Source organism: Aquarana catesbeiana, linkage group LG02 (assembly GCF_042186555.1).
Source record: "Aquarana catesbeiana isolate 2022-GZ linkage group LG02, ASM4218655v1, whole genome shotgun sequence".
NCBI lineage: Eukaryota > Metazoa > Chordata > Amphibia > Anura > Ranidae > Aquarana > Aquarana catesbeiana.
In genome coordinates, this window is record NC_133325.1 from 752,221,995 (window position 1) to 752,232,958 (window position 10,964).

Here is a 10,964-nt window from a genome sequence, read left to right on the forward strand (position 1 = left end):
GCACAAAGTTTTGTTTGCTTCAGAACAGGCTACTGCTTGGAGCCCTTTAGAATGAAAAACTGGGTTGGACACAAGAATCAAAGTATCCAATATGTCCACTGTGGAACACATGAAAATTCTCACTGAAATGGAGTTGTGTTTTCAATACCAATGATCATTAATCGAATCCATCTGCAAACATATACTGACTTAGTACCTGGGCGCAGAACATTTAAAGATGACGACAGGGAGTTGGCAAAAGAACCGGCTTTGGGTTTCTCCTCCTCTTTTTCACTTTCTACTTCCATCTCTTCCTCACCAAGGTCACTACCGATGTTCATATCTTCCTGGCCACCATCTTTAATAGCCACATTTCTTACAGGCTGATCTAAATTAAAAGAAGAAAAATAAAAAACGGAAAGAATAAATATCTTTGTGCTCTGGCACACGGTTCTCTGCACTTGCCTCTAGTCGCTCTCTTTTGTAGTCTGAAATTGAGGCTCCACAAAATTCAACACTTTCTGATAGTGCTAAAACTGTCTTATGGCCCTTTCACACTGATCCGTTTTTGATGTGCTTTTGGTATTTGAAAAGCGGAACAAAAAAGCATTGAAAATGTATCCCTTTAAATCCTATGGAACTCTTCACACCAATGCGCTGTGGGTCTGGTGAGTTTTTAAAAGTCATACATGCTGCGTGTTTGGTGAATGTTTAAAGGGGGTTTTTATTTTTAATAAAAATAAACGCTATACTTACCTGCTCTGTGCAAGGGTTTTGCACAGAGCAGCCCTGAACCTCCCTGATCCAGCTCTCCTGGCTCCTCCCCTTCATCGGGTGACCCAGCAAAAAGCCCTTTCCCTGGGGGCACCCATATGGGCTTGCTCCCGAGTCCCGCTGCTGTGTCCATTGACACAGACAGCGGTACTCAGCCCGCCCCCCGTGTCACTGGATTTGATCGACAGCAGCCAATGGCTCCTGCTATCAATCTGTCCAATAAGAACTGACAGCGGCTTGGAGCCACTTGGCGTGTGCACATTGCTGAATTGGATGGGCTCAGGTAAGAATAAGGGGGGGGGGGGTCTCTGGGGCAGCTGAAGCAAAGAAGGTTTTTCACCTTAAAGCGGTTGTATGCCCGCAAAAGAAAAAAAAAAAAAAAACCCTGTAAGGCAAAGGCATAAATGAGCTAGTATGCGCAGCATTCTAGCTCATTATGAAATACTTACCTTAGAACGAAGCGCCGGCATCTCCTCCTGATCACCGCTGAGGGAGCCAACATGTTCCCTCCGCGTTTCTTCCGGGTTCGCGGCTCCGCCGCTGTGGGTGGCCGGAGCCACGATGACGTCACTCCCGCATACATGCGCGCGGGAGTCCTCTTTCCGGCAGCATCCGCCGGACCTTCAGAGCGCATGAGCCGCTGACAGCGGCTGCATGCAAGGTGAATATCTCCGACCTACACCGTGCAGGTTTAGGAGATATTCATTTTTATAGGCTTACCTGTAGGTAAAAATTTGAAAGTGGGGGTATAAAACCGTTTTAATGCATAGAATGCATTAAGTTAAAAAAACCTTGAGACTTTACAATCACTTTAACCCTTTCACTGCCAGGTCTGTAAATCTTACAGACCTGACAGAGGGGGAGTTTCAGCCACCAAGATTTTGTGTAAAACTAACAGGCAGACTCCTGCCTGTCAGATGAATGCATTTGGGAGGCTGCACTGCTGCTGCTTGATTGCCTCCACAAACCCCTGGTGCCGGCACCCCGACCATGCATTCCTGGCTCTGCTTGCCAATCTGCAGGCCTGGGACGATCATGGCGGGTGGCGGCAGTTGGAGGGGAGCTGTGACCTGGAAAGCGACGTTTATGATGTCACTTCCGGGTCAGGCTCTCAGTGTCCCCGGCTAGCATAGCCAGGAAGGGATGTATTGCAATACATTCGGTGGAGCCCAGGAGGTCTTTTAGACCCTGCATGTCTCAAAGAGAACCAGTTACCTAAAAACCATCACATAGGGGATAAATGAAAATGTAGGCAATCAGGGGTAAATGACCCATACCTGTTCATGGTCAATGGTGTTTTTTTTTTCTCCCTAGAATTGGTAGTCAGTGCGCCCCTTTTATGGTTAGTGAGCCCTCCTTTCATTGGTAGTCAGTGGGAGGTTTACACACAAAAGATCAATAGAGCAGGAAGTGGTTTGTTTACATTACATGAATTATGTGATTAGTTCACAGGGAGCACAAGCCTCTCCTTGGTCTACGATCTGAGCTACCAATTGACAGCTCGATCACAGACTTTCAAAAGGAGCACTGACTGCGTTTTTTTTTTTTACAGTGGTAGTAAGGTGGTAATGTCTTGCCGACCACATAACGATTATGTCACATGATCAGGCAGTCTCCTCACCTCCACCTTGTTAGACCTTTTAAAGAGAAATAAAGATCTTTTGAATTTTTATGCCATTAGCCCCATGAGAGGAAGGTGACGGAAGGGTCACAATGATTTCATCTGTTTCCCAACTCTTAGACTTCATTCCCACGAGGCAGATCCGCTGCCTCTGAGTCCACTTCTGTCCACCAGCTCAGCTAGAGATCTCTCAGTTGATCTCCACTGAGCCGGCGGATGACAGGTCCCTCTCTGCTCACTGAGCGGGGATCTCTCCATAGTGCCGCTGGTTGCTATGGAGAGATTGAATAAAAATGGACAACACCCGATCCAATCCGCCAGGGAGTGGTGTGAACGTAGGGCCATCCGTCCGATTTTGGCAGATCGGACCGGGACGGATGTCAGCGGACAGGTCACCGCTGACATCCGTCGCTCCATAGACTTACACGGAGCGCCCGCTCACGTCTGCCGACAAAACTGACAGGCGGACCTGAATGGTCCAATCGTGTGAAAGGGGCCTTAATGAATCACCTATCTTTAAAAATAGTACTATAAACAAACTATTAGCAAAGCAGAAACCAAAGATATTTACATGTTCTGGGTTGTTAAATAGAAGGACCTGATACCACAATAAAAGTTGAGGACACGTATAGAAATCACACATCTCTAAGAGCCCTTTCACACTAATAATAGCGCCTGCAAACCGACCCGAAAGTGCCGCTGCTGTGTATCCAGTGTGAAAGCCCCGAGTGCTTTCACACTGGAGCGATGCGCTGGCAGGACGGTAAAAAAAGTCCTGCCAGCAGCATCTTCGGAGCGGTGTGTATACCGCTCCTTTACCGCTCCTGCCCATTGAAATCAATGGGACGGCGCGGCTATACCGCCGGCAAAGCGCCTCTGCAGAGGCGCTTTGCGGTGGTATTTAACCCTTTCTCGGACGCTAGCGGGGGGTAAAACCGCCCCGCTAGCGGCCACATACCGACGGTAAAACGCCGCTAAAAATACGCCGCCCCTGCCCCAGTGTGAAAGGGCTCTTACTAAACCTATTGTGAAGACTCTAGGAGTTGTTTATCCAGCTGTCTGTCCAAAGTTCATTTCAAACTCTTAAAGGAAACATATGAACTTTTTCTACCCAGTAGTATTTCAGAAAATATATAACGTTCAAATAATATAAAATTACATAACATCTCAGTATCCACTGGTGCAATAGTCATTCTGTATGACAAACATATCTTATTTTGAGCATATTAGAAGAATGGTTTTAAATATACCAATCATTGTTGTGAATGGAAAAAATAAATAAATTTTATATATATATATATATATATATATATATATATATATATATATATATATATATATATATATATATATATATATATATATACACACACACACACACACACACCATGTCTACACAAATATACATCCATATTAGCATGTGTTTTACATAGATGAATAAGTACTCATAGTATCTACAAGAGCAATACAATTATCCATATACAATAACTTTATGTGATATTTATGAGTAAGATTATACCCTCACATTGTACTGGTTACCAGAATTCCTGAAAAAAAAAATATACATACACACACACATATACATACATACGATACAAATTATGAAAATTGAACATATTACAGTACTTAGAAAATATATTTCAGAACCATTATTTCTGCCCTTAGACATGCTCAGTGGTTGGAAGTGGTATTACCTACATTTAAAAAAAAAAAAGTAATCAATAAATCTTTCAACCAATGGAAAAGTTACACCTTCAAGGCTAGGCTTATTATAATTTTGTCCAAAATGGTATATAGCATCAGATTAGATGCCATGGAGGGACATGCAATCAGACATATACACTCCAAATAATATCTTCACATTCATGAAGATTCCTTGTCTCCTGATACTTTGAAACTCAGAGGTCGCAAGAAAAGCAATTACTCTTTGGACCTCTTTTTCAGGTGCTTTTGGGTTAAAAATAGTGCCTGTAAAGCTCCTGAAAAATGCCTCCCCTGCAGCCCCAGTGTGAGAGCCCGAGTGCTTTCACACCGGGGCGTTGCGCTTGCAGGAGGTTAGAAAAGGTCACGCAAGCACCTAGGGCTGGGGGGAAAAAAAAAAAAAAAAAAAAAATCGATTTGAATCTTGAATCGAGATGAGGTCAAATCGATTCAAAACGATTTTTTAGATTTTTTTTTTTTCACCAGGACCGCGCTGGTCCTGAGAAGCTGCGGGCACGATTTTTCAGGCGGGCTTCGGCCTAGTCCGCGAGGCCGGACGCTGTGCATGGGTGGGTAGGCGGGGTAGTGGGCGAGGCTTATATCTGTTGGTGGAGCGCTGTGTATCAGAGGGCTGTGATGTCGGGGGGGGGGGGGTCAGTGACTAATGTACAGGGATCACAGGGATAGTCCCTGGCGAGAAGGAGAGAGGAGGGTGAGTGCTGGCTGTATGGATGGCAGTGGGTGTGATCAGTACACACTGACAGACAACAATCCATCAATGCAATAGTCAGTATACTGGGATGTAGTGGGTCAATATACAGTCAGTATACAGTGATGTAGTGTGTCAGTATACAGTGACCATCACTGTATACTGACACACTACATCACTGAGTGATGTACATGTCAGTGCCATCTGTCCCCAGTGCCACCTATCAGTGCCCCGCATTAGTGCCCCGCATCAGTGCCCCGCATCAGTGCCACCTATCAGTGCCCCGCATTAGTGCCACCTATCAGTGCCACCTGTCATTGTCCTGGTGCTCCAGGGCCTTCAAAAGTGTAATAGTTAGTCAACACGTTAGATGTGTAATTTATGCTCCTAGAACACCTGATGGTGCTCCCTGCATGCTGGGCCTATGTGGCCAGGCTGAGAAAAAGTCCCACGCATGTGGTATCGTAATACTCAGGAGGAGTAGCAGAATGTATTTTGGGGCATCATTTGATGTATATACATGCCATGTGCGAGAAATAACCTAATACAATGACAATTTTGTGGGGAAAAAAATTTTTTTGCAAAGAATTGTGGGAAAAAAATACAACATCAAAAACCTCACCATGAATTTGAATTTTTATGCCATTAGCCCCATGAGAGGAAGGTGACGGAAGGGTCACAATGATTTCATCTGTTTCCCAACTCTTAGGCTTCATTCCCACAAGGCGGATCCTCTGCCTTGGAGTCCGCCAGCTCAGCTAGAGATCTCTCCTTGGAATGTCTACTTTCCAAAAAGGGATCATTTGGGGGGGTATTTGTACTTTCCTGACTTGTTCGGGTCACAAGAAATGTGATAGCCCGTCAGTACATCAGGTGTGATCAATGTTTTATGATTTGCACCATAGTTTGTAGACTCTCTAACTTTCACAAAGACCAAATTATATCCACTAATTTGGGTTATTTTTTACCAAAGATATGTAGCAGTATAAATTGTGGCCAAAAAAGAAAAATTAATAATTTGCAAAATTTTATCACAGAAACTAAGAAAAATGTGTTTTTTTTTCAAAATTTTTGGTCTTTTTTCATTTACTGCACAAAAAATAAAAAACCCAGAGGTGATCACCAAAATAAAGCTCTATTTGTATAAAAAAAAAAAAAAAAAAGACAAAAAGATCATTTGGGTACAGTATTACATGACTGAGTAATTGTCATTTAAAGTGTGAGAGCGCTGAAAGCTGAAAATTGGTCTGGTCAGGAGGGGGGTATAAGTGCCCAGTAGGCAAGTGGCTAAAGCCATCTATTGTGTATAATTGTTATGTAATCTGCTGTGATTGGTCACAGTGATCACATGGTACCAGAAGCGGGCCATACATGTGAGGTGTGTTCTGGGGAGGTCACATGACGTCCACCCAGAACGGTGAACGTCCCGCCCGGCCATCAAGGTGTTATACAGTCCATGTATGAGAACACTCATATACCCGCTTTTGGAATTAGAGAAGCACACAGCCGAATGAATTTCTTACCATCCAGTCCGGGGATAACATCTGACTTGGGCTTCGTTTTCTCCTTATCCTCTTTGAATTCCTTTTTAAGGAGTTTTACTATCTTCTTGCTGTGATTTGATTTCTTTATTTTAAAAACTTCTTCCTCTGTATAGTAAAAGATAACAGAACAAACCATCAGGAACTACAATGGTCAGGAAATAAGAACACATGACCCTTTTCCCTCCACTGCGTGCTGGGACATGTAGTGCCTCATCAGGGGGGAGAAATCAGCCGTGCTTGGACGTGTGGAGGAGTCAGCCCTGCTGGGACTTGTGCCTCATCGGAGGGGAGGGGATTCAACCCTGCTGGGACTTGTAGTGCCTCATCGGGCAGGGGGGGGGGTCAGCCCTGCTGGGGCGTGTAGTGCCTCATCAGGGAGGAGCCAGCCGTGTTGGGACGTGTAGTGCCCCATCGTTGGGGGGGGGGTCAGCCCTGCTGGGATGTGTAGTGCCTCATCAGGGGGAGAGGCAGACATGCTGGGACTTGTAGTGCTTTTGTACTCATGCACCGCCCACTGTTGTGTGATGTCAGTGATGGGGGAGGGGGTCAGTGATGAGGGGGGGGGGGTCGGGTCAGTGATGGGGGGGGGGGGGTCGGTGATGAGGGGAGGGGGTCGGTGATGAGGGGGTCAGTGATGAGGGGGGAGGGGGTCAGTGATGAGGGGGGGGAGGGGGTCAGTGATGAGGGGGGGGAGGGGGTCAGTGATGAGGGGGGGAGGGGGTCAGTGATGAGGGGGGGGAGGGGGTCAGTGATGAGGGGGTCAGTGATGAGGGGGGGGGAGGGGGTCAGTGATGAGGGGGTCAGTGATGAGGGGGGGGAGGGGGTCAGTGATGAGGGGGGGGAGGGGGTCAGTGATGAGGGGGGGGAGGGGGTCAGTGATGAGGGGGGGAGGGGGTCAGTGATGAGGGGGGGAGGGGGTCAGTGATGAGGGGGGGAGGGGGTCAGTGATGGGGGGGGAGGGGGTCGGTGATGGGGGGGGGGTCGGTGATGGGGGGGGGAGGGGGTCGGTGATTGGGGGGGGGGTCGGGTCAGTGATGGGGGGGGGGGTCAGTGATGAGGGGGGGGGGGGTCAGTGAGGGGGGGGAGGGGGTCAGTGATGAGGGGGGGGGGGGGGTCAGTGATGAGGGGGGGGAGGGGGTCAGTGATGAGGGGGGGGAGGGGGTCAGTGATGAGGGGGGAGGGGGTCAGTGATGAGGGGGGAGGGGGGAGGGGGTCAGTGATGAGAGGGTCAGTGATGGGGGGGAGGGGGTCAGTGATGAGGGGGGAGGGGAGTGTCGGTGATGGGGGGGGGGGGGAGGTGATGAGGGGGGGGGTCAGGGGTCAGTGATGAGGGGGAGGGGGTCAGTGATGAGAGGGTCAGTGATGGGGGGGAGAGGGTCAGTGATGGGGGGGAGGGGGTCAGTGATGAGGGGGGAGGGGAGTGTCGGTGATGGGGGGGGGTCAGGGGTCAGTGATGAGGGGGAGGGGGTCAGTGATGAGGGGGTCAGTGATGAGGGGGGAGGGGAGTGTCGGTGATGGGGGGGGGGTCAGGGGTCAGTGATGAGGGGGAGGGGGTCAGTGATGAGGGGGGAGGGGAGTGTCGGTGATGGGGGGGGGGGTCAGGGGTCAGTGATGAGGGGGAGGGGGTCAGTGATGAGGGGGGAGGGGAGTGTCGGTGATGGGGGGGGGGGGGGTCGGTGATGGGGGGGGGTCAGTGATGGGGGGGGAGAGGGTCAGTGATGGGGGGGGGGGTCAGTGATGAGGGGGGGGGGGTCAGTGATGAGGGGGGAGAGGGTCAGTGATGAGGGGGGGGGGTCAGTGAAGGGGGGTCAGTGATGAGGGGGGGGGAGAGGGGGTCAGTGATGAGGGGGGGGGAGAGGGGGTCAGTGATGAGGGGGGGGGAGAGGGGGTCAGTGATGAGGGGGGGAAGGGGTCAGTGATGGGGGGGGGGGGATCTCTATCACCGGTGGTTCTCCCAGCTCTGCATTGCCCATCCCCCACACTCACCCTCCTCGTCATCCTGGAAGCTGAGTAGTTTAGATTTGGGTTCTCTGGCCCTGAGGGCCGCCTGAACACCTCCGCCGTCTGTGTGAAGGAAGCTGGGCGGTGGAGGGGGAGGAAGAGGCGCGGCGGGGGGCTCGCTGTGCTCCGGGGCCTCATGTTCCCTCTCCTCTTCCTCCGAGTCATTCCTCTTCCTCACATTCACCCGCCGAGCCTTGCGAAACATAGCGGACCGAACAACCGAGCAACGCCGCGCCGAGCTCCGCACCACACACAGCGCGCTCACTGCACCGCCAACACACACAGCGACCCCTACCGGAGGGCGGCCTCCACTGCACCGCGCCAATTACACCACCATAGCCAACAGCGACCCCTACCGGAGGGCGGCCTCCACTGCACCGCGCCAATTACACCACCATAGCCAACAGCGACCCCTACCGGACGGCGGCCTCCACTGCACCGCGCCAATTACACCACCATAGCCAACAGCGACCTCTAATACGCAGAGCGCACTAAACTACTGCTTTCCGCAGTGATCCCCCTTCTGCACGGCGGCCTCTCATACACCGCGCTCTCTACTGCACGACTGCTGCCCACAGCGACCCCTACTGCAAGGCAGCCTTCAATGCAACACCTGTGTCTGCCCTAATGAATGTGTAGTTAGAGTAACGCCTAGCGGGCGGAGCCTGCTCATCACCGCGCTTGAACTAGGCAAGGCATGGAATAATAGCGGCACCTAGTGGTTGCCAATGACCCAGTTCACACCGCTGTTCTGTAAGATTAGTGAACCCGTCAGGTCAGTGAACGAAATTGACATTCCGCCAGCTGCGCGTGCGTTCTGTCGCTACCAGGTTTGCTAATCTGACAGAACACCTGCAGTCAGAAGGCGGTGTCCTGTCAGAATACCACCACCCATCAGAAAATGTAACGGAAGTGATGTTCCGTCACCGCCATCTTCCTACACCCCGCAGTCGTCCGCAGTAAGGATATGCGGCAAGCGGACATCTTGTTACACCCACCGGAGTCTTGCATTTCACACTTATTTTTTACCAGAAAACTGAGCTTATATAGTGAAATTCAGTATATAAAAAATCCGTCTGTTTACATGTTGAATTGCAACCACTTACCGACCAGTCGCCGTCTAGTATTGACCCCTTCCCTGCCAGTGACATTTATACAGTAATCAGTGCATTTTTATAGCCATGTATAATTGCCATAGGTCCCAAAAATGTGTCCGATGTGTCCGCCATAATGTTGCAGTCCCGATAAAAATCGCAGATCACCACCATTCCTAGTACAAAAAAATAATAAAAATGCCATAAATCTATCCCCTATTTTGTAGACACTATAACTTTTGTGCAAACCAATCAATATACGCTTTTTGCGATTCTTATTACCAAAAATATGTAGAAGAATACATATCGGCCAAAACTGAGGAAAAAATTAGCTTTTTTTTAAAAAATGGGGCTATTTATTACAGCAAAAAGTACAAAATACAGTACAAAGTGTTTTTTTCAAAATTGTTGGTCTCTTTTTGTTTATAGCGCAAAAAAATAAAAACCGCAGAGATGATCAAATAGCACCAAAAGAAAGCTCTATTTGTGGGAAAAAAATGACGTCAATTTTGTTTGTGTACAACATCGCACAACCGCGTAATTGCCAGTTAAAGCGACGCAGTGCCATATCGCAAAAAATGGCCTAGTCATTGAGCAGCCAAATCTTCCGGGGCTGAAGTGGAAAATGAACATCAAAACAGTCTGACGGATTTCAAAATCCTGTATTTTACTATATAAGCTGAGTTTACTGTTAAAAATAAGTGTTAAATGCCAGACTCCGGTGGGTATAACAAGATGTCCGCTTGCCGCCTTCTCTCTGTATTCTACTGTGGACGAGTGCTGGGTGTAGCAAGATGGCAGCGGCAGAACGTTCCTTCCGTTACAAAATCTGAAGGGTCACCTAATCTGACGAAATACCGCTATGCATTCAAATAGGTTTCCTAATCTGACAGAACATGAAGCCAGCAGCGGACATCTTCTTACACCCAGGCAAGCAAGCAGAAGGTGGCGATCTTGGTACACCCCGCACTGCTATGCGCCAAACTGATTATATACTGAAATACACTATTTAACTCGGTTGCAGTGAAATCGTTTAATTCAGTATATAAGATGCGTTAACCACTTCAGCCCCGGAAGAATTTACCCCTTCCTGACCAGAGCACTTTTTGCGATTCGGCACTGCATCGCTTTAACAATTGCGCGGTCATGCGACGTGGCTCCCAAACAAAATTGATGTCCTTTTTTTCCCACAAATAGAGCTTTCTTTTGGTGGTATTTGATCACCTCAGCGGTTTTTATTTTTTGCGGTATAAACAAAAAAAGAGCGACAATTTTGAAAAAAACGCATACATTTTTTACTTTTTGCTATAATAAATAGCCCCCAAAAATATATATAAAAAACATTTTTTTCCTCAGTTTAGGCCGATACGTATTCTTCTACATATTTTTGGTAAAAAAATCCCAATAAGCGATTATTGATCGGTTTGCGCAAAAGTTATAGCGTTTACAAAATAGGGGATAGTTTTATGGCATTTTTATTAATAATTTTTTTTTTTAAATGGTGGCGATCAGCGATTTTTATCGTGACTGCGACATTATGG

At 48.3% G+C, this 10,964-nt stretch overlaps 1 protein-coding gene across 1 annotated transcript in view; it reads right to left on the minus strand.

The window, feature by feature from the left end:
* The window catches only part of PAXBP1 (PAX3 and PAX7 binding protein 1), a 52,908-nt gene extending 43,902 nt beyond the window's left edge, over positions 1–9,006 (minus strand). Inside the window, exons 1-3 of the mRNA XM_073617134.1 lie at positions 8,315–9,006; positions 6,308–6,433; positions 197–367 (exon numbers count right to left, since the gene is read on the minus strand). Coding sequence (XP_073473235.1) covers positions 197–367; positions 6,308–6,433; positions 8,315–8,534 — 517 coding nt within the window. The 5' untranslated portion in view covers positions 8,535–9,006. The remainder of the gene's footprint in view (positions 1–196; positions 368–6,307; positions 6,434–8,314) is intronic.
* Positions 9,007–10,964: the final 1,958 nt, after the last annotated feature.